At 49.0% G+C, this 24,206-nt stretch overlaps 1 protein-coding gene across 22 annotated transcripts in view; it reads left to right on the plus strand.

The window, feature by feature from the left end:
• Positions 1-24,206, plus strand: part of mtss1lb (MTSS I-BAR domain containing 2b) — a 206,497-nt gene that overhangs the window by 151,392 nt on the left and 30,899 nt on the right. For 14 of the 22 annotated variants that reach the window (XM_038807079.1, XM_038807102.1, XM_038807084.1 and 11 more), the window contains exons 7-9: positions 1,362-1,370; positions 9,776-9,933; positions 11,790-11,897. In XM_038807079.1, coding sequence (XP_038663007.1) covers positions 1,362-1,370; positions 9,776-9,933; positions 11,790-11,897 — 275 coding nt within the window. The remainder of the gene's footprint in view (positions 1-1,361; positions 1,371-9,775; positions 9,934-11,789; positions 11,898-24,206) is intronic. The other 8 variants (XM_038807082.1, XM_038807093.1, XM_038807083.1 and 5 more) reach the window with 1 other exon arrangement.

A 24,206-nucleotide genomic window follows, 5' to 3' on the forward strand; every position in this document is an offset into this window, starting at 1 on the left:
AATTCTGGATTGAAGATAAGGTTTAAATGTTGTTGCAAATCTGGGTTAAAGATAAATTGAAATGTTGCTGCAAATCTGGGTTAAAGATAAATTGAAATTTTGCTGCAAACCTGGGCTGAAGATGAGGTTTAAAATGTTGCTTCAAATCTGGATTGAAGAGAAGGGGCTGGATTCTTCCCTACCCGGCGGGGCGGGGGGGCCCGGCGGGATGGAGTGGCGTGAACCACTCCGGCGTTGGGCCACCCCGGAAGGTTCGGAGGATTCCGCACCTTTAGGGGCCAGGCCCTAACCTTGAGGGGCTAGGCCCGCGCCGGAGTGGTTGGCGCCCCGCCGGCCGGCGGGAAAGACCTTTGGCGCCACGCCAGCCGGGGCCGAAGGGACTCCGCCGACTGGCGGAAGTCCCCGCATGCGCGTCAGCGGCTGCTAACGTCATCCCTGCGCATTCGGGTGGGGGGTCATCTCCACGTCAGCCATCGCGGAGGCTGATGCCCGATGGGGAAGGAAAAGAGGGCCCCCACGGCACAGGCCCACCCGCGGATTGGTGGACCCCGATCGCGGGCCAGGCCACTGTGGGGGCACCTCCCGGAGCCAGATCGCGGAGCCCGCCTGCGCCGCCAGTCCCGCCGGTAAGGGAGGTGGTTTGATTCACGCCGGCGGGATCGGCATTACAGCAGCGGGACTTCGGCCCATCGCGGGCCGGAGAATCGCCGGGGGCGGGCCCGCCGACCGGCGCGCGCGATTTCCGTCCCCGCCGAATATCGGATACCGGAGAATTTGGCGGCCGGCGGGGGCGGGATTCACGCCAGCCCCCAGCGATTCTCCGACCCGGCGGGGGGGTCGGAAAATCCAGCCCAAGGTTTAAATGTTGCTGCAAATTTGGATTGAAGATAAAGTTTAAATGTTGCTGCAAATTTGGATTGAAGATAAAGTTTAAATGTTGCTGCAAATTTGTATTGAAGATAAAGTTGAAATGTTGCTGCAAAATCAGATCATAGATAAGGTTTAAATGTATCACTGCAGCTTCAAACATCACCAGTTTCCTGACTGTGCTGCTCGCCCTCTCAGCACACGCTACATTGTTCTGGTGACACACGTACCTCTGATTTGAGGTTGTTTTAAAATCAGTGGAACTGAGCATGATTGAACTAACCCCAACCTTGGCTCAGTGAAATAGTTGTTTGCAGGAGTTATGGTGATGATGGTGGGAGCTGTTAATTCCACAGGCGAGGTTGAATGGGCAGGGATGTCGCGGGGTGCTTTGTCCAGATGTTTCATCTCCTTTCTGTCCTCAGTCACTAACACTCAGGGTTTCTCACTGCTCTGACGCTCTTCCTTTCTCCTTTTCTCCCTCTTTCCTGTAGAACTCCTCGGTAAGTCACATTTCTGGTGGACACCTCTCCTGCTCCACTCACTCTCGTGTTTGATATTTCCATTTCTTCCACATTGCACAGTCGGTGTGCGGGCAAGTGGCGAATATTTCAGATCATCCCACAGCATTGAACTGATTCAGTGTCCATGTCTAAGTCTTCATCAGAGAATTTCAGAAGCAAATGGGTGGATGCAAACTGTAATTGTGCCCTGGGAGTGTTTGATGGGAACAATGTAGAGGGACCTTTACTCTGTATCTAACCCCTTGCTGTACCTGTCCTGGGAGTGTTTGATGGGAACAGTGTAGAGGGACCTTTACTCTGTATCTAACCCCGTGCTGTACCTGCCCTGGGAGTGTTTGATGGGGTCAGTGCAGAGGGAGCTTTACTCTGTATCTAACCCCGTGCTGTACCTGTCCTCGAAGTGTTTGATGGGGACAGTGTAGAGGGAGCTTTACTCTGTATCTAACCCCGTGCTGTACCTGTCCTGGGAGTGTTTGATGGGGACAGTGCAGAGGGAGCTTTACTCTGTATCTAACCCCGTGCTGTACCTGTCCTGGGAGTGTTTGATGGAGACAGTGTAGAGGGAGCTTTACTCTGTATCTAACCCCATGCTGTACGTGTCCTGGGAGTGTTTGATGGGGTCAGTGCAGAGGGAGCTTTACTCTGTATCTAACCCCGTGCTGTACCTGTCCTGGGAGTGTTTGATGGGGACAGTGCAGAGGGAGCTTTACTCTGTATCTAACCCCGTGCTGTACCTGTGCTGGGAGTGTTTGGTGGGGACAGTGTAGAAAGAGCTTTGCTCTGTATCTAACCCCGGGCTGTACGTGTCCTGGGAGTGTTTGATGGGGACAGTGTAGAGGGAGCTTTACTCAGTATCTAACCCCATGCTGTACCTGTCCTGGGAGTGTTTGATGGGGAGAGTGTAAAGGGAGCTTTACTTTGTATCTAACCCCGTGCCGTACCTGTCCTGGGTGTGTTTGATGGGAACAGTATAAACAGGGCTTTACTCTTTATCTAACCCCTTGCTGTACCTGTCCTGGGAGTGTTTGATGGGGTCAGTGTAAACAGGCCTTTACTCTGTATCTAACCCCGTGCTGTACCTGTCCTGGGAGTGTTTGATGGGGAGAGTGTAAAGGGAGCTTTACTTTGTATCTAACCCCGTGCCGTACCTGTCCTGGGTGTGTTTGATGGGAACAGTATAAACAGAGCTTTACTCTGTATCTAACCCCTTGCTGTACCTGTCCTGGGTGTGTTTGATGGGAACAGTGTAGAGGGAGCTTTACTCTGTATCTAACCCCGTGCTGCACTGTCCTGGGAGTGTTTGATGGGGACAGTGTAGAGGGAGCTTTACTCTGTATCTAACCCCGTGCTGTACCTGTCCTGGGAGTGTTTGATGGGGACAGTGTAGAGGGAGCTTTACTTTGTATCTAACCCCTTGCTGTACCTGTCCTAGGTATGTTTAATGGGGAGAGTGTAGAGGGAGCTTTACTCTGTATCTAACCCCGTGCTGCACTGTACTGGGAGTGTTTGATGGGGACAGTGTAGAGGGAGCTTTACTCTGTATCTAACCCCGTGCTGTACCTGTCCTGGGAGTGTTTGATGGGGACAGTGTAGAGGAAGCTTTACTCTGTATCTAACCCCGTGCTGTACCTGTCCTGGGAGTGTTTGATGGGGACAGTGTAGAGGGAGCTTTACTCTGTATCTAACACCGTGCTGTACCTGTCCTGGGAGTGTTTGATAGGGATAATGTAGAGGGAGCTTTACTCTGTATCTAACCCCGTGCTGTACATGTCCTGGGAGTGTTTGGTGGGGACAGTGAAGAGGGAGTTTTACTCTGTATCTAACCCCATGCTGTACGTGTCCTGGGAGTGTTTGATGGGGACAGTGTAGAGGGAGCTTTACTTTGTATCTAACCCCGTGCCGTACCTGTCCTGGGTATGTTTGATGGGAACAGTGTAAACAGGGCTTTACTCTGTATCTAACCCCGTGCTGTACCTGTCCTGGGAGTGTTTGATGGGGACAGTGCACAGGAAGCTTTACTCTGTATCTAACCCCGTGCTGTACCTGTCCTGGGTGTGTTTGATGGGGATAATGTAGAGGGAGCTTTACTCAGTATCTAACCCCGTGCTGTACCTGTCCTGGGAGTGTTTGATGGGGACAGTGTAGAGGGAGCTTTATTCTGTATCTAACCCCGTGCTGTACCTGTCCTGGGAGTGTTTGATGGGGACAGTGTAGAAAGAGCTTTACTCTGTATCTAACCCCATGCTGTACGTGTCCTGGGAGTGTTTGATGGGGACAGTGTAGAGGGAGCTTTACTCTGTATCTAACCCCGTGCTGTACCTGTCCTGGGAGTGTTTGATGGGGACAGTGTAGAGGGAGCTTTACTTTGTATCTAACCCCTTGCTGTACCTGTCCTGGGTATGTTTAATGGGAAATGTGTAGAGGGAGCTTTACTCTGTATTTAACCCCGTGCTGGACCTGTTCTGGGTATTTTTAATGGGGACAGTGTAGAGGGAGCGTTACTCTGTATCTAACCGCTTGCTGTGCCTGTCCTGGGTGTTTTAATGGGGACAGTGTAGAGGGAGCTTTACTCTGTAACTATCCCTGTGCTGTACCTGTCCTGGGAGTGTTTGATGGGGACAATGTGGAGGGAGTTTTACTCTGTATTTAACCTCCTGCTGTACCTGTCCTGGGTGAGTTTGATGGGGACTGTGTGGAGGGAGTTTTACTCTGTATCTAACCTCCTGCTATACCTGTCCTGGGAGTGTTTGCTCCCATTAAGAGCAGTAGGTGGGTAAGCATTGATTGTCCTGGTTGAGAACTGATAGAGAATCCAGAGTAGGCTATTCAGCCCTTCAAACTTGTTTCACCAGTCAATAAGATCATGTCTGATCTCCGACCTCCTCACCATCTTCCCACACTATCCCAATATCCTTCAATTATCTTTTAGTCAAGAATCTCCTGGATCCTCTGTTTGAAAGTAGACATTGTGAATCAGCAGCTCTCTGAGGAATGGAATTCCAAAGAAGCACAGCCATCCTGGTGAAGGAATTTCCCCTAATCTCAGATATCTTATCCTGGGACTGTGACCCCTTGTCCTATGTGCAGCATGGCAGCCCAGTGGTTAGTACTCCTGCCTCACAGCGCCCAGGAGCCAGGTTCGATTCCAACCTTGGGTTACTGTCTGTGAGGAGTCTGCGCGTGCTCCCCGTGTCTGCGTGGGTTTCCTCCGGGTGCTCCGGTTTCCTCCCACAGTCCAAAGATGTGCAGGTTAGGTGGATTGGCCATAGTAACTTTTCCCCTCAGTATCCAAAGACTAGATGGGGCTACAGAGTTGTAGGGACAGGAGGGTGGATTGGGCCAAGGTAGCATACTCTTTCAGAGAATTGGTGCAGACTCACACATGGAATACTGTGTTTACTTCTGGTCACCCTATTGTAGGAAGAATATTGTTAAACTAGAAAGAGTGCAGAAGAGATTTACGAGGATGCTACCAGGACCTGATGGTTTGAGTTATAAGGAGAGGCTGGATAGGCTTGGACTTTTTTCCCTGGCATAGAGGCTTAGGGGTGAGCTTTTCAAGGTCTGTAAAATAATGAGGAGCATCGATAAGGTAGATAGTTGACATTTTTTCCCAAATGTAGAGGAGTCTAGAACTGGAGGGCATAGGTTTAAGGTGAGAGGGGAGAGATACGAAAGAGACCCGAGGGGAAATTTTTCCACATAGAGGGTGGTGAGAATCTGGAACGGGCTGCCAGAGGCAGTGGTAGAGGCGGGTACGATTTTGTCTTTTAAGAAACAGTTGGACAGTTACATGGGCAGGGTGGGTATAGAGGGATATGGGCCAAATGCGGGACGAGCTTAGTGATAGAAACTGGGCGGCATGGACCAGCTGGGCCGAAGGGCCTGCTTCCATGCTGTAAACATCTACGATTCTATGACGCGATGGGCTGACTGGCCTCCGTCTACACTGTAGGGATTCTATAGATCCTAGACGCCATCCTCTCAGCATCCTCCATGTAAAGCCCCTTCAGAAATGTTTGAACCCGAAGCAGCACGGTGGCGCAACGGTTAGCACCGCGGCCTCACGGTGCTGAGGTCCCAGGTTCGATCCCGGCTCTGGGTCACTGTCCGTGTGGAGTTTGCACATTCTCCCCGTGTTTGCGTGGGTTTTTCTCCCACAGCCCAAAGATATGCAGGGTAGGTGGATTGAACGTGCTAAATTGTCCCTTAATTAGAAAAAATGAATTGGGCGCTCTCAATTTATAAACAAAAAATTCCATTCTTCAAAACTCTAGGAAATGTGGGCCGTAGGAGTGGGTCGGGATTACACCAATGTGCTGGATAATCTTTTCCTTTGGCCTCGTCTCTAACACTTGCTCGTGACACTGACTGTTCATCTCTTTTGCCTGTGGACTGCTGCAGCATGGGGGTGCATGGGGGGGGTATTGGATGAGGGGGACTGTCTAGCTTTCTGTTCCTCTGTGTTGCTCTGGTTTGTGTGGTCTTTCTGGTGATGGTAAAGGTGTTGCATGCCTGTCCCCGAATGCTGTGTGATGAGGGGAACCTATCTTTATCATTGTGGATGTGTCCTGTTCTTGTGCTTCTCACAGTCTTTCTCTTATCATTTTTGAGGATGGGTTGCCGGAAGGTTTTACCTTCTTTGAGTTGAAACCACTAAACCTCTCAATCTCTGTGCTGAGTTTGCTGATTGCGGGCAGCACATTGGCACAGTGGTTGGCACTGCTGCCTCACGGCGCCGAGGACTCGGGTTCGATCCCGGCTCTGGGTCACTGTCCGTGTGGAATTTGCGCACTCTCCTCGTGTTTGCATGGGTTTCGCCCCCACAACCCAAAAGATGTGCAGGCTAGGTGGATTGGCCACGCTAAATTGCCCCTTAATTGGAAAAAAAATAATTGGTTCCTCGAAATTTATTTTTAAAAGTAAAGGAAATTGTTTTTAAGCAGTACTAGGGATGGTTCAGTGCACAATGGGGCCGCTTGAGCTCAGTTGGCTGTATAGCTGGTTTATGAGGCCAACAGGGTGGGTTCAATCCCCGTGCCGGCTGAGGTTATTCATGAAAGCCCCACCTTCTCAACCTTGCCCCTCGCCTGAGGTGTGGTGATCCTTACGTTGAACCACCAGTCAGCTCTCTCACTCAAAGAGGAAAGCAACCTATGGTCACCTGGGACTATGGCGACTTTACTTACTGTGAAGTGGAGTCACCCTACTGAGGGGACATGGCTGTTGCCCCATGGGTACATTGAACGATGGACAATCCATTGCAGCATGTTTAGTTTGGGCCATTCTTTCACGTTATAATGGAGGGTTCTTGTGTGTCCCAGCTCGGGGTAGAGGATGCAGGGGGTTGGGGGGGTTTCGAAGTCGGTGCTTGGTGCAGGGAGTGGCAATGTCGGAAAGCACCTGCAAATATTGCTGCTGGCACGTTAGCAGGCTTCGTCATTCAAAATGGGCGGCACGGTAGCACAAGGGTTAGCACGGGTTGCTTCACAGCGCCATGGTCCCAGATTCAATTCCCGGCTTGGGTCACTGTCTGTGGAGTCGGCATGATTTCCCGACATCTGCGTGGGTTTCCTCCGGGTGCTCCAGTTTCCTCCCACAAATCCCGAAAGACGTGCTGTTGGGTAGTTTGGACATTCTGAATTCTCCCTCTGTGACCCGAAAAGATGTAGGAATGTGGCGACTAGGAGCTTTTCACAATACCTTCATTGCAGTGTTAATGTAAGCCTACTTGTGACAATAAAGATTATTATTTTAAAGTTACAACAACTTGCATTTTATGACTCAGAAACATACCGTAATAATTTGTTTCAGTAAAATGCAATTTTTAATTACTAATTCCCTAAATGTGCTTCCTTTGCCCCTTTCCATCTCCTACCCCTCTTTCTAATTCCATGATTATCTTCTGTTCTTTGTTCCCCTTCCCTTCCAAACTCCTTGAGTGTGTCGTCACCTCCTAAATCTGCTCCCATTTTTCCAAGTTTGAATCCCTCCAATCAGGTTTCCACCCCTGCCACATTAGCCAAACAGCTCTTGTCAAAGTTATAAATGACATCTCTGGTGTCACCCAAGGATCTTTATTTGGATCTGCGCTGCTCTCCCCCCCCCCCCCCCCCCCCCCTCTTTCTCATCTATGTTCTGGCCTTCAGCAACATCATCTGAAAGCACAGTGTTTGTTATCATATACATGCTGACGACACCCAGCTCAGCCTCGCCCCAACCTCTTTCCACTCCTCCACTGTCTCGAATTTGTCAGACTGTTTGTCCGACTTCCATTACTGGATGAACGGACATTTCCTCCGATGAAATATTGGGAAGACTGAAGCCATCATTTTTTTGGTTTCCGCTCCAAATTCTGTTCCCTAACTGCCGACTCCTTTCCTTCCCCCCCAGCGACAGACTGAGATTAAGCCAGCCTGTTCGCAAGCATTGATCCTCAGGTGGACTTGCCACTTCACGTTCATAGCATCACGAAGACTCCCTGTTTCCACCTATTGTAATATCACCCAACATCACCCGGAGTCAGTTCATCTGCTGCTGAAACCCTCGCCCAGGTCTTTGTTTGCTCCAGACTCGATTCCAACTTTGCTGATGGTCGGTCTCCCACATTCTATCCTCTGTAGCCTCGAGGTCATCCAAAATTCTAACCCGTCCCATTCACCCATCACCCCTGTGATCAATGACCTGTATTGACTCCAAATCCAGTAGTACTTTGAGTAAAAAAATTCTCATCCTTGTTTTCAAATCCCTCCATGGCCTCACCTGTCCCTATCTCTGTAATCTCCTCCAGCCCCACAACTCTCCGAGATCTCCTCTAATTCTGGCCTCTTGTACATCCCCAATTTTGACTCTCTACCATTGGCAGCCAGTCCTTCCCTAAGTCTCTGTAACTCTCCTTCTCCCCTAAAGACACTTCTTAAACCCCACCATTCTTTGACCATTCTTTTGATCATTCACCTTAATGTACCCTGATGTGACCCATTATCAGATTTTATTTAATAACGCTCCTGTGGTGCGCCTCAAGATACTTTCCTTTGTTAAAGGTACTACTAAATGCAAGTTGTTGTCATCTCAAGAATTTTTTTAAAATTCTGTCCTGTTTTTGAAACATAAAATTGTCTGGTTGTGATGGTGAAACATCATCTACTGTGAGCTGTCCTCTCAGTCAATATTCGTTCCTTGACTAAAGGCCCTCCTGTATCATTTCCCTGCCTCTAAGCCTGAGTGAGCAGGCTTCTGGCCTAATCCTAGGCCTCTGTTAGTCTGTAACTGGTTGCCTGGGTTTTTCTCAGCCGCTCCCATCAGTCTGAATTCCACCCCTCACTTCTCACTTTCCCACATTAACAGCTGGGACTGGGGCTCGGATGTGGGCTTGAAATTTAAAGTTTTGTCACTTCAGTCAAACAACACAGAAGGGAACGCAATTGGGATATTTTCATCTGTGGCTGAAGTCAGAACAAAGGCGTGCAGGGCCAAAGCATTTCTGGGGTGTGGTGGGCCCCCTCGTGCACATTCAGTCCAGTGAGACTGTGATGAATGGTATCGGTAACTGCTGTAACTGTACCTTGCCTTTAATACATTGGCCCTTTAAGACCGGGCTTGGAACCCTGGGGGACTCCGCCTCTGGCTCCGCCCCCAGGAAACGGTATATAAGATGATGCTCACTGGGCAGCAGGCTGTGAGCACACTTCTCGGCAGCTGTCCGGTTCTCTGATGATTAAAGCCTTTGAATTACCAATCTTCTCCCCCGTGTCGTAATTGAGGGTATCTCAGAGACCAGTCCATAGAGCAGTTTCTGGGGTGCACAGAATTAAGTGCATCACAGCCGCCATTGACTCACTGAGCCTCAGAATGGGAGTGGAGGAGGTGCATAGAGGTGTGAGGTCCTGAGGTGATGAATTAGGCCCTCCACCCACCCCCAAGTACAGTTCAACTTGAGTTGACAACCATAAATTGACTGTAATTGTTCTGCGTGGGAATTCCTCCCCCTCCTTCCAAACAGGCTCTGCGCTAGTAATCTATAACAACAGATTGGTTTAAACAGTTAAACAATGAAAGGCTACTTGTTCAACTAGGCCGCACGTACAGTTAGCTCAGTTGACTGGACGGCTGGTTCATGACACAGAGTAACGCCAACAGCAGGGGTCCAATTCCCGTACCGGCTGAGGTTATCCATGAAGGCCCCACCTTCTCAACCTTGCCCCTCACCTGAGGTGTGGTGATCCTCAGGTTAAATTACCACCAGTCAGCTCTCCCCCTCAAAGGGGAAAGCAGCCTATAGTTACCTGGGACTGTGGCGCATTTACATTTTACCGTAGGAAGTTGCTACTCCTCTTGATTTATGGGCAGTGAAACCATTGTTACTCTTGTGTTTCCCGATGCAGGTAAAGGTGACTTGAGGCCACAGGTGGAGAACGCTGTCCAGGATGTGAATGACATGTACCTGCTGCTGGAGGAGACAGAGAAACAGGCCGTTCGCAAGGCCTTGATCGAGGAGCGAGGCCGATTCTGCACTTTCATCACTTTCTTACAGCCCGTGGTGGTAAGGAGCAGCTAGGACCCCTCTCTGGGTCAGTGAGAACGGCCAAACAGACCATTGAACAGAAAAAAGACTCTAGAATCTGACAGTGTTGATGGTGCAGGGGGAATTGAAATCCAGCCCAGCCTGTCAGAATGAATCTCTCTCTCTCTCTCTCTCTCTCTCTCTGTCTGCCAGCTGCTCGCTGTAACGGTGCATTCGTGAAACCAGCTTGAGCTTTAGCACAGTCACGAGTGACTGGGTCCACAGCATAAAACCATTGGTAATGTGGCAGAGACCTGGCCCAGAACAGTCACCATGAGAGGAGAACGGGGGGAATTTCACAACTAAAATCGGGATTGAGGAAGCTGGGGGTCGGTTTCGCCCTCTTCCCTGGTTGTAACTGAATCCTAAATCAGCTCTTTAAAAGCATGAAATCTCCAGGAATCTGGGTCAGGGCTGCCCTGGGAGCTCATGCTCCAGTCACTGGGTAAAACGGTTCAATTCGCCAACAGTAACATTCCCCACCAAATGCATTTGCTGGTAGTAATCCATTCAGCACAACTGCACTTTGGAGGGGCAACTGTAGGTTTGTGTTAAAGATGTATTTTTCTATGTTCTATGATAGTGAGCTGCCTGTTACACGAAATAGCAAATGGGGCAGATGTCAAACAGACTGCTGACTGTACACAGTCAACATTATCCCTCTACAGAACAAGGCAGCAGCGTGGGTTCAATTCCCGTACTGGGCTCCCCGAACAGACGCCGGAATGTGTTGACTAGGGGCTTTTCACAGTAACTACATTGAAGCCTACTTGTGACAATAAGCGATTATTGTTATTATAGGTTATCTTAAATTTGCTGTTACAAGAACTCAAAATGAAACACAGTTCAGTATCGCATAATGAACTAGTATGACATGAAACCCTCAATTAGATTCTGGCCTGTAGCTCACTTCCAGGTATCTGTTCATAGAATCCCTACAGTGCAGAAGGAGGCCATTTGGCCCATCAAGTATGCACTGACCCGCCAAAAGAGCACCTTACATAGGCCCTATCCCCATAACCACACCTTTTAAAAAAAAAAAACATTTTAAGTGTCCAATTCATTTTTTCCAATTAAGGAGCAATTTAGCGTGGCCAATCTACCTATCCTGCACATCTTTGGGTTGTGGGGGCGAAATGCATGCAAACACAGGGAGAATGTGCAAACTCCACACGGACAGTGACCCAGGGCCGGGATTCGAACCCGGTCCTCAGCGCCGTGAGGCAGCAATGCTAACCACTGTGCCACCATGCTGCCCTCCCCGTAACCATACCTAACCTTTTGGATACTAAGGGGCAAATTAGCGTGGCCAATCCACCTAACCCGCACATCTTTGGGTTGTGGGAGGAAACCAGAGCTCCTGGAGGAAACCCACGCAGACACGCGGAGAATGTGCAAACTCCACACAGGCGGTCACTCACCCAAGGCCGGAATTGAACCCGAGTTCCTGGCGCTGTGATGTAGCAGTGCTAACCACTGTGCCACTGTCAAGTGGAAATGGAGAATACTGTACTTTGTGTCACCCATAGGACAAAGGGGCATATCATTCTGGTCTGTTCATGACTGAGGAGCGCTTTTCAGGCCATTGAGTGTGTCCAGACGAGTGTATCCTCAGAGAGTTTGTTGGTAGGCGAGAGTGAGCAGGTTTGTTTTTGGCCATGGTATCATCGAGGTTGTATTTACGCTGACGTATTGCCTCATGAGACGCTGTTGGTTTCCATGGTGATGTCCCCCTGTATATGTCACCCTCATTGGGAGTGGACCAGGCAGGGGAGGGTGTGGATATGGAGTGATTTAACACAGTCAGGGAGGTTTAACCTGCTGTCTTTTTCTAGGATGGAGAGATTGCGATGCTGGGGGAGATCACACACCTTCAGGCAATTGTCGATGACCTGATTGTTCAGACTGCGGAACCACACAAGCTGCCCCCAGCCAGCGAACAGGTAAGGATCGTCAGTGAGGGAGAGTAACAAGTGTATGATGGCTTTGCAGCCTTGGCCTCAATCTGAGTGTCCATGGACTCACATTTGACACCAGACAATAGAGTTTGTGCTGCAGGCTATTCAGCTAACCCCCAGCCCAAGGTATAATCTCAGGCGAAACCACAGGTCAGGACATTGCAATCCCTGCTAAACACGGATTCGCGTTAGCTAAAGGATGCTTTAAACGTGAATTATCAGATGTGCTCTCGGTGCGGCATTGTGCAGAAAGGAAAGTATTTGAGGTTGTGGGAAGCATGCTCATAATTTTTAACAGTGTAGAGGGAGCTTTACTCTGTATCTAACGCCCTTCTGTACCTGCCCTGGGAGTGTTTGATGGGGACAGTGCACAGGAAGCTTTACTCTGTATCTAACCCCGTGCTGTACCTGTCCTGGGAGTGTTTGATGGGGACAGTGTAGAGGGAGCTTTACTCTGTATCTAACCCCATGTTGTACCTGTCCTGGGAGTGTTTGATGGGGACAGTGTAGAGGGAGCTTTACTCTGTATCTAACCCCGTGCTGTACCTGTCCTGGGAGTGTTTGATGGGGACAGTGTCTCGCAGGCTTTGCTCATTTACCATCCGAATGTTCCTGGATGTAAATAGCATGTGGGATGGCGGCCTAAGGGCTGCCTAACGAAAAATGAAAACAAATTGGAAACAAAAGGTCGAATGGGTTGCGTATGGGCCGCTACGGGTACGATTTGAATGGGATCCCCGGGTAGGGCGTGCTGTGCCATACCCGAGCTTGGCTGACCAAAGTGGGTTCTCAGACAGGGCGGGTCCTCAGTGCCGTTTGTCCACTGCCTGAGTAACCTGGAGTAAACGGGCAAGAATGTGTTTACCATGGATTTGCAGCCTCTATTCGCCGAATAGAGGGGCACCTAAAAAAAAACAATGGAGGAGCCAAGATGCTCCTTCTGAAAAATGAGCTGGGCTTCAGACATTTTAGACGATACGGTGAGCTGCTCACCAGAGAAAGTTCTCAGAGGTTTCGGCAGACAAACTAAAGTGCGTGCGAGGTGGTCGCAATCCTTACAACTGAAAAGATCTCCAATCAAACGGTTGGTTTGCGAACCGAAGTTCTCAAAGGTATTTGCGGACAAGCTAACGGGTGTGTGAGGTGGTCACAATCTTTTCAGCTGAAAAGATCTGCAACCAAACTTTTAACATATTGACAAACAAACATAAACTGACAAACAAACATGCGTGCAGGTTCCATCAGAAAGGAGATCGCTTCCCTCAAGCGGTTCCTATTTTACATCATCTGGACACCTCACTTTTCCTCTGTCTCTGTGAGCAGGGTCACAAAGGGGTTGCCGTATCGGGATTCAGACACCGTGTCGTCCTGCTCTCCCGGATCCCACACCCTTGTGTGGATCAGGCATGATATCTTTGAATTGTGTGACTGGGGGTCACGTTCGTCATTGCGGACAAGTCGGTACGAATTGTCCCTGTGCCAGAGTGTTGGGTCCAAAAGTGAATGGGTATTGTCGGGGTCGTCGGGGTCGGGTGGTGGGTCTGGGTTTTTAATGTAAGTGACTTCCATGGGGTCACTGTAGTCGGGGTCATTGTCGCTGCAATGTGGGCTGTAGTGTGGTGTGCTGTGGCTGTCCTCAGAGTCAGTGTCTGTATCGCTGTCTCTGCCGCGGCAGCTTGTGGGCGTTTCGGGGCGTGGTCTGTCGTGGTCAGTGGGCGGAGTCGTGGGCGAGTCCGATGAAGAACTGGTCTGTGAGGGGGATGGTGGAAACGTGTCTCTGGTGGGTGGGGTGAGGTGTTCTGCTGCGTCTAGCAGGACATGGTGTGCATGGTTGGCCTGTGTTCCATATGCCTTTAACTGGTTTATATGGAACCACGCGGTCTTACCATTAGGATATTTTATCCTATAAACTGAGGGGCTAATTTTATCCGAAATTGAGTATGGGCCGGAATATTTTGGTGCCAAAAAACTGCTGGGGTTGTATACAGATAGCATTACCTGTTGCCCAACCTGGAATTCTGTGGGGTGTACGGTCTTGTTAAAACAAGCTGTGCGTTGTTTACGGCGTTTCCCTAGCTGAACTGCGGCTGCGATCTGTGCAGACCTCACAGTCTCAACCAGGTCTTTAACTGTCTTTTCGTGTGTGAGGGCCGTCACTTCGGGGCTAGTCATGTCCAGTCCTAAAAGGAATTCTGTACCTTTCATAGGGCGTCCGGTCATGAGTGTGTGTGGTGTGTATCCTGTGGAAGTTGAAACTGTATTTCTGATGAACGAGAGTGCAAATGGGAGCACTGAATCCCATGTGGAGTTGTTCTCTTGAACCATTTTTCTAAGCGTAGATTTTAGGGTCCGATTCATGCGCTCTACAATCCCGCTGGACTGTGGGTGATACGCAATATGAAAATTTTGTTTTATGCCAAATATTGTCAGGACGTTCTTCATGACCCGTCCTGTGAAGTGAGATCCCTGGTCCGAATCAATGCTTCGGGGTAAACCCCATCTCGTGAAGATGTGGTGGGTCAGGATCTTTGCAGCTGTCTTAGCTGTATTCGTTCTAGAGGGGAATGCCTCTACCCATTTGGTAAAGGTATCGATGACCACCAGAACGTATTTATAGCCATTCCTACAAGGGGGCAATGGTCCTATAAAGTCGATCTGGAGGTTTGTCCAGGGGCCATTAACTGGTCGAGTATGCCGAAGTTGTGCCTTTTTAGAATACCTCTCCGGGTTATTCTGGGCGCAAATAAGGCAATTCTCGATGTAGTGACTTACATCTGTCCTTAGGTTAGGCCACCAACAGAGCTGCCTGAGGTGCCTCGTGGTTGCGTCGGTCCCTTGGTGCCCGTGTCCATCATGGAACAAAGCAATCATTTCATTCCTGTCCTGCTGCGGGACCACATAAAGCTGATCCTTTATGATCACACCCTCATGTGTGGTCAGTGCGTGTCTGAACTTGTCATACTGTGGCACAAAGTTGCCTTTGAAAATCTCCCTGAGATCCTCATCTTGCTTCTGAGCCTGTACTAGATCTTTTATATCGGTCTGTGAGACTTGAACTGCGCTCACAGGGGCGCTAGCTGGTGCGCTAGCTGGGGGTGTCCATAAGTGTCCTCGCCTGGAACCTGCCTTAGCCAAGGCGTCGGCTTTTACATTCCCAGGGGGGGATGACCTATGGTGGCTTCTTACTTTGATAATGCCGAAGGTCCTGTCCTTCGCTTTCTCTAAGATGTGTTGGAGTAAAGGGGCTTATGGAAGGGGTTTCCCATCTGCGGAGACGAAACCTCGTGTCCTCCACAGGGGCAGAAAATCTGTTAAACTATTACAGACATATAGACTGTCCGAATATATGTCCGCTGGGCTGGGGAAAGAATCGGGGTGGGGAAAGAATCCACTATATAAGCTATGGCCGCGAGCTCTGCTGCCTGCGCGCCTAAGTGTCCCGGTAATTTTAAAGCTATCTCTTCGAGAGCGCGCCCCTGCGCGTCCTCCACATAGATGCCGCATCCTGTGATACGCTCACCTTCTAAAACTGTGGAGGAACCGTCTACGTATATCCTCAGTGGTCCACACGTGTCTGTGGGTTGGGGGCTTTGTCTTGGGTTCCCTATCTTCCTGGGGGGTGTCTTTGCTATAAAGGGTCCTGTGTTATGTAAGGGGGCTACAATTTCACATTCATGGGGCTGTCCTGGGTATTGGAGGTTGTCGGCTAAAAATGTGTGTGTGCGGGTCCGTTTTACTGTAATGTCCCGTCCTTGTAAAAGTAGTGTCCACCTAGCTGCCCTAATCTGGCTAACTGAACCGTCCTTCAGTCGACCGTCTAGGAGTAACTGTGTGGGGGTGTGCTCGGTCAAAATGGTGGTGGGGTTGAGTCCGGTAATGTACGAAAAATATTGCACTGCCCAGAAGACTGCAAGGAGGTGCCTCTCGCAGGCTGAAAATCCTTGTTCAACTGGGTCTAACAGTCGGGAGGCATAAGCCACTCGTCTTAGCTGCTCGTGCCGTTCCTGAAGTAACACGGCCGAGAGGGTCAGATCTGTGCTCGCTACCTCTATTGCATATGGGGAAAGTTGGTCTGGGACTTGTAGCGCGGGTGCTGCGCTAAGGGCTTTCTTTAACTCTTCCACAGCCTCTGTATGCTGCGGAAGCCATTCCCAGGGGGCTCCTTTCTTAAGGAGGTCTGAGAGTGGGGCGGCTTTTGTCGCGAATCCGTCGATGTGGTTCCGACAATAACCAACCAGTCCTAAAAACGACCGGAGGGCTGAAACATTCTGGGGAAGGGGCAATTTGACAATCGAATCAATTCTTTTGAATTCGATCTCGCGTTTGCCGTGTGTGATGACTGTACCCAAATACATCACTTTATTTTCCAAAATCTGGGCCTTTCTTGGGTTAACTTTACAGCCAATCGAGGTTAAAAGTTCCAGGAGTTCGGCCAGAAGCGTAATGTGCTCTGCCTTTGTGTCTGTCTGCAGTAGTAGGTCGTCTACATACTGTACCAGACATTCGGGGCGGGAAAATTTTTCTAGACCATTCGCCAACTGTCGGTGGAAAATGGAGGGGGAATTGTGGAATCCTTGTGGAAGGCATGTCCACGTATACTGTTGTGTTTTAAAAGTGAAGGCAAATTTGTACTGGCACGCCTTTGCCAATGGTATTGACCAGAAGCCATTGCTAATGTCCAAAACCGTGAAATATTTGGAGTTGAGTCCCTGTTTGAGCATGGTCTCGGGACTTGTTGCTACCGTGGGGGCTACTGCTGGGGTTACTTTATTGAGTTCCCGATAATCAATGGCCAGACGCCATGATCCGTCGGGCTTTCTCACTGGCCAAATAGGGGCATTATTGGTCGAGGCTACTGTTCTAAGCACACCTTGCTCCAATAAGCTACCTATCACTTTCTCTATTTCTCCCTCTGCTTCTAGGGGAAATCTATATTGTTTTTGTGGTCTGGGGTCAGGTCCGGTAACGTGAATTTGTCCAGCCATTCTGCCGCAGTCATGCCGGTGACTGGCAAATGCTGTCCTGTGTTTGTTTAATACTGCCTTAACTTGTCTGTCCGTGTTTAGTGTAGTCAAGTCAAATGAGTATTCTCCTACTGCGCTAATCCGATTAGCGTAGTCTCCTACTGTGACGGTGGCGGGTGCTCTGTCCGATCTTGCCATTCGCCAAACACATTGGTTCACTGGGTCGAACGACAGGCTATGGGCGTTCATAAAATCTATCCCTAGGATGTGTTCTGCTGTCCGGGGAAGATTTACTAGAACAACGGGATGTTTGGTGGAAATGTTCCCTAGCTGGATTGCTACGGGTGCTGTAATGTGTCCCTGCTGCGAGTGTCCGGTGAACCCGCTAAGTGTGATGGTGGAGGTGGTCGGCCACGTGTCTGCTTGTGCCGTGGTGGTGGAGTTAATTGTGGTGCGGGAGCCTCCTGTGTCCCAAAGTAACTCTATGGGCTTCCCTCTTAACTTTGCCGTGACTACCGGTCTTCCTGATGGATCCCATAGTGTGTCACAGACCCAAGTGGGGGAGCCCGAACACCGTCAGTCCGTTCCGTCCACATTGGTCTGTCCTGACTGGATCCCTATACTATGGATCGGTTTGGCTTTATTCCGGTTCAGAGTGCCTGTCTGCTGGCCTCTCTGTGATCTCTGGGGTCCATTACATTCCTTAGCCCAATGTCCTAACTGGCCACAGTTGTAGCATTCCTGCGACTTCTGTGGAGGACTGCTCTTTCCTTCATTCACCCACGCGGGTTTTTGGTGCTCTCTCACTGCCTGTATGTCTGCTGCAGCCTGAGCTTCTTCTGGGGATTGAACTTTACCTCTGCCCTGAACTGATTGCTCCCAAGCGCGGGACAATCTTTTCAGGACCCACTTCTCATTATGGGCTTCCTCTGAGGGGTCATAGCTGTTGCAAGCGCTCTGTCCTGCTTCTGTTGCATGAGAAATTATGGTGCGCGTCCATTTAACCATATTTTCACGGTTCAAATGGGCTCTATTTAAATCGCCAAATACTGCGTTAAAATGGATCCACAGCCTTCCGGCGAATGCTGTGGGGTGCTCGGATTTCTTCTGCCGGCACTTATTAAGTCCTTCTACGGGGTCACCTCAATTATACCCTATGGCATCTAAAATGGAGGTGTGCATTTCCTCTAGGGTGCCTCCGCCAACGTTCTGTGGGTCGGGGAGGGCTGCTACAACCGATTGGTCCAAACTCAGAACTGTGAGTTTAACCTGCTCTCTCTCGTCCAGGCCGTACATGGTAGCCTGTTGCTTTACCTTTGCGAAAAACTGGTGGGGGCCTGCGGTGGGGAGAAACGGAGTGATCTTCTCACACGCGTCCCTGAGTTGGGTTACAGTTAAGGGGGTGGTGTAAGTTATATCGGGTGCGCCTTCTGTGGTCGCTTTCCTTTGGGTGGTGACTGGATTAATTGGAACGGTAACGAGCTGATCTGTGGGGGGTTGGGGTGCTTGCCTTTTCTGCTGCGCTGCTGGCGCACATTTTCCCTGAACATAACGCTGCGCTGTCTCACTTAATTCTTTCCAGTCTGGGGCATTCTCCTCATCTAACTGTGTTCCAAAGGTGCTTTGAAACCCATTTTGCACCGAAAGCAGCGATTGCAGCTCTGCAATCTGTTTCCTGCATTTCGCGTGGTCTACAGTACTCTGCCTTTGTTCTGTGGTGGCAGCATGGAGTGCTCTCAAAGCTGCTTTAAGGTCAGAGCATTGCCTCTGCAAAGCCTCTACCTGCTTCTCTGATTCTTCTCTTATCAGGACGGCACGTTGCACGCCCTGATAGGCCTTTTCGTACTGGGTCTGGGAACTGCTGAGATGGGCTAGACAAGACTGATGTGCCCTCTTGGCATCATCTACCTCTCTACCTTTCTCTGCCAACTTCCCTCTTAGATCCATATTTTCCTTTTCGATGTCCCTGACATCCACTTTACTCATTCTATTTCTTTCTTCTAATTCTGCCCGGAGCGTCTGAACGACCTCCTCTGTGCCTCGCAATTGTGCCAAACAGGACACAATCGCCATCGGCTTACGTGCTTTACTCATATTTTTCTTGTGAATTTGAGAGAGGTTCTCCCACCAAGTATGTCCTATACTTCCGGGACCTGTCTCCTCATTCAAACAAAACTCTTTCCAAAGGGGCCATCCCTTTCCTTGCAGATCCTTGCGGAGTTCCAGCTCCCACACGGGACACTGACCTACTCGGCTACTGCTGGTCTCTGCGACCACAAACCGTTCTGGGTTCATGAGGCGTTCCATTGCCTGCATGGCCATTTTCTGACTCACTTTAAATTTAGAACAGGGGGTGTTGAGGTTATGTCTCACGAAACGGGTAAGGCTTACGCTATGTTCCGTTCACAAAACTACCGAAAGTTTGTCGCAACAAAAATGCTTTCAGGTTTTCCTTACAACCCTGTTAGTACGCATGCACTAAACACACTTCCGAATTACGTTTATTCCTTTGAACACCTTGAATATTTGTGATTTCTTTCCTTTTTCTTTACCAGATTTCTAATTCAAATTTCAGGGTCCTCGACGGAGTGGGGGTACCACTTGTAACCGTGTCCCGTCAGGATGTCGCCACTAAATGTTGCACGTTTTGCTATGGGTGTAAAACGCGTTTATTGGAGTGTATTAACTTGCCTCTGTTAAAGGCCGTGTGCTTAACACTACTAGGCTCTGTATATGTATTTTTCAGCTCAGGAGTCGCCAGATGCCGTATAGACACCTCACAAATATTCCAAGGTCAGGTTCAAAGTAATAAAACGATACACTGATTAGTAAGTTCCAAACGATCAATATTTATTATACAATTATAATAAATACGCATGCACACACTAAGGGACTAAGCTATGACTAAACTAAGCAATCAGAATACTTAACTAAACAGGAACAGGCAAGGTCAGGGAGCGAGGCCTTCGTCCCGGTCTTGATCTGCAACCTTCAGAAAAGCATGCTGGTCACTGGGGGTCTAGCGGACTTGGTTCGCGTAGCGAGCGTCGTATTGGCACTTACGGTTCGGCGGCTGGTGCTCAACGGCTGGAGTCAGGATACGAGTTGGAGTTCTTGGTCAAAGCCGGAGCACGAAACAACAGACAGGACCATGTGTGGGGGTCTACTTTTATAGGGGTCCCCAATGTCCTTGCCTTTTCCTGGGCGGGCTTTACCTTCAGGTATCGATTGGATCGCTTCCAATCGATATCTTTTTAATTCCTCCAATGTGAGGGTCTTTCTTGATGGTGGGGGCGGTTTCTATAGTGGATACTTCTGGTGCCGCTCTGTCTGGACATCCACTTAAAGTATCTTATTCAAACCCAAATGTTGCCATTGTGTGTGCCTAGATCTGGACTGCCTCATTAGTATGTAAAACGTTCTGCCATTATCACCTTTGGTTTGAGATCTTCCACCTGGCCAGAAACTAGTTTTGCTGCTTGCAAAATGCTAATGAGTTTTGCAGGCTGCAGCCTTGGCTAAACTGTTTTTCCCTGCAGTCTTAGCGATTCTCCATTTTGTTTAGATCAGTGTCCATCTTAGGTGGCTACAGTGGCTACAGAGCTTTACTCTGTATCTAACCGTGTGCTGTACCTGTCCTGGGAGTGTTTGATGGGGACAGTGTAGAGGGAGCTTTACTCTGTATCTAACCGTGTGCTGTACCTGTCCTGGGAGTGTTTGAAGGGGACAGTGTAGAGGGAGCTTTACTCTGTATCTAACCGTGTGCTGTACCTGTCCTGGGAGTGTTTGAAGGGGACAGTGTAGAGGGAGCTTTACTCTGTATCTAACCCCGTGCTGTACCTGTCCTGGGAGTGTTTGATGGGGACAGTGTAGAGGGAGCTTTACTTTGTATCTAACCGTGTGCTGTACCTGTCCTGGGAGTATTTGAAGGGGACAGTGTAGAGGGAGCTTTAGTCTGTATCTAAACCCACGCTGTACCTGTCCTGGGTGTGTTATATCAAGATAGTGCTGAGGGAGCTGTACTCTGTATCTAACCCCGTGCTTTACCTGCCTTGGGAGTGTTTGATAGGGACAGTGTAGAGGGAGCTTCAGTCTGTATCTAAACCCATGCTGTACCTGTCCTGGGTGTGTTATATCAAGACAGTGCAGAGAGAGCTGTGCTCTGTATCTAACCCCGTGCTGTACCTGCCTTGGGAGTGTTTGAAAGGGACAGTGTAGAGGGACCTTTACTCTGTATCTAACCCCGTGCTGTAGCTGTCCTGGGAGTGTTTGATGGGGACAGTGTTGAGGGAGCTTTACTCTGTATCTAACCCCGTGCTGTACCTGTCCTGGGAGTGTTTGATGGGGACAGTGTAGAGGGAGCTTTACTCTGTATCTAACCCCATGCTGTACTTGTCCTGGGAGTGTTTGATGGAGACAGTGTAGAGGGAGCTTTACTCTGTATCTAACCTCGTGCTGTACCTGTCCTGGGAGTGTTTGATGGGGACAGTGTAGAGGGAGCTTTACTCTGTATCTAACCCCGTTCTGTACCTGTCCTGGGAGTGTTTGATGGGGACAGTGTAGAGGGAGCTTAATCTGTATCTAACCCCGTTCTGTACCTGTCCTGGGAGTGTTTGATGGAGACAGTGTAGAGGGAGCTTTACTCTATATCTAACCCCTTGCCGTACCTGTCCTGGGAGTGTTTGATGGAAATAGTGTATAGGCACCTTTACTCTGTGTCTGCCATTGGTTACTGACTGATGTCTAAAATGGAAGCTATTTATTCTGAGCACCAATATTCTCACCATAAAGAATATATAAGTTATATTATTCACCTGCATCAGAAGCCAGGGACAGGCAAATGCATTATTGGCACCTTTTGTTTTGGCTGGGAACGTGTGATATCCAGATATCTGCTACTGGCGTCTGGTCTTCTGGGAGGAGCAGATTTGCCCCATAATTGTCTGATACCCTTTACACATTTATAAGAGATTAAGGGTTGGATTCTCCGATTCCCAGCCATGTGTTTCTCGGCGGCGTGTCATTCACTGGCGGTGGGATTCTCTCTTCCTGCCGCTTGTCAATGGAATTTCTCATTGAAGCCACCCCACACTACCGGGAAGCCCGCAAGCGGCAGTGCGTTGCCAGTGGGAAAAGAGAATCCCAACAGCTGGAGAATTCCAGCCTAATGTAATCTGGTAATGCTAGATGCTCTCTCACAGTGTGTGACTCGGAGCCTTACCCACAACATCAATGCCAAAGGTGACTGCAGCTGGCAGAACAGTGTTGTTGCATTTATTTAGCATCTTGAAACGTATTAAAAGTTTCCATGGAGTTTCACCAGAGTGTGATCACTGAGTCACGTACGGCAGCGTCAGGCCAGGTGGCGTGGTCAAAGAGGGAGATTGAAGGGCAGAATGATTTAGGGAAGAACTTTCTGAATTTAGGGTCCTGGAAATTGCAGGCACAACCATCAATGGTGGATCAATGAAAATCGAGGGTACTCAGAGGCCAGAGTTGGAGGAGAGCACAGGGGCAAAAGGTAAATGGGATTTAGTGTGAGTTTTGATACAGGTTTGCAATGAGGCATAGTTCAAATAATTGAGTCTTGAGGTAGCAAATGTATCCAAGGGTTACCATGTACATTGGCACAATTTTGTATTCTTTCACAGGATGTGGGCATTGCTGGCTAGGCCAGCATTCATTACCCATTCCTAATTATCCCTGAGAAGGTGGTGGTGAGCCACCTTCATGAATCGCTGCAGTCCATGTGATGTAGGTACACCCATTGTGCTGTTAGGGAATGAGATCCAGGGTTTTGACCCAGCGAAAGTGAAGGAACGGCCAATATATTTCAAAAGTTAGGACTGTGGGTAGCTTCCAAGCGGTGGTGTTCCCAGGTATCTGCTGCCCTTGTCCTTCTTGATGGTAATGCTCGTGGGTTTGGAAGGTGCTGCCTTAGGAGTCTTGGTGTGATTATGCTGCACATGTTATGGATGGTACATATAGTTCTACTGTTGGAGGGATTGAATGTGGAAGAGGTACGAATCGAGCTAACTGCTTTGTCCTGGATGGTGTCAAGCTTCTTAAGTGTTGTTGGAACTGCACTCATCCAGGCAAGTGGAGAGTATTCCATCACACCCCTGACTTGTGCTTTGTAGATGGTGGACCGGGCTTTGGTGAGTAAGGAGGTGACTTACTCACACCCAAGATTCCCAGCCACTGACCTGCTCTTGTAGCCACAGTATTTATCTGGCTCGTCCAGTTCTGTTTCTGGTCAATGGTAACCCCCAGGATGTTGAGAGTGGGGAGGATTCAATGATGGTAATGCCATTGAATGTCAAGGGGGAGATGGTTTGTCTCTCTTATTGGAGATGGTCACTGTCTGGTACTTGTGTGGCATACATGTGACTTGCCACTTGTCAAACCCTGTCCAGGTCCAGATCTTGATGCATTTGCACATGAACTGTTTCAACTCTGAGGAGTTGTGAATGGTAATGAACATTGTGTAATCATCAGCGAACATCTTCACTTCTGACTAACGCAAGAAATGGAGGGAAGGTCATTAATGAAGCAGCTAAAGATGGTTGGGCCTCGGACACTATCCAGAGGAACTCCTGTAGTGATGGCCTGGGAATGAGACAACCTCCAACATCTATCTTCCTTTTTGCTAAGTATGACTCCAACCATGGAGAGTTTTCCCCCTGAGTCCCATTGACTCCAGTTTAGATAGGGCTCCTTATTGTCATACTCAGGCATATGCAGGCTTGATGTCAAGGGCAATCACTCTCACCTCACCTCTGGCATTCAGCTCTTTTGTCCATGTTTGAACCAAGGCTGTAATGAGGTCAGGAGCTGAGTGACCCTGGCAGAACCCAAACTAAGTGTCAGCGAGCAGGTTATTGCTGAGTAAGTGCCACTTAAATAGCACTGTTGATGACTCCTTCCATCACTTAGCTGGTGAGCGAGAGTAGACTGATGGGGTGACAATTGCCTGATTGGATTTGTAGAAATTTGGTGGGTTTATGAAAATATTAGAATGACAGAAGACTGTATGTGTGAGGGTTCATATGGATAAACCCACTTAATCACATATCCAAACTGCACATCTCATATTCTGATCAATTCCCTACCTCCTGGTCTGAACCAGGCTCTATTCTGATTGTAAATAATGCAATCAATACAATTTACTAATGTTTTGTTTTAGTTTAATTGTTTTAGTTCAAACAAGACTTTTGACCCAGAAGGTAGGACGGAACTCTCAGCTGGTAAATTGAAAGAAGCTTACTTGAAAGGAAAAATACAGAAGAAAAAACATTGTAAACTGATCAATCAAAAACAGACCAACAAT

This window comes from Scyliorhinus canicula, chromosome 9 (genome assembly GCF_902713615.1).
Source record: "Scyliorhinus canicula chromosome 9, sScyCan1.1, whole genome shotgun sequence".
In the NCBI taxonomy this organism is placed as follows: Eukaryota; Metazoa; Chordata; class Chondrichthyes; order Carcharhiniformes; family Scyliorhinidae; genus Scyliorhinus; species Scyliorhinus canicula.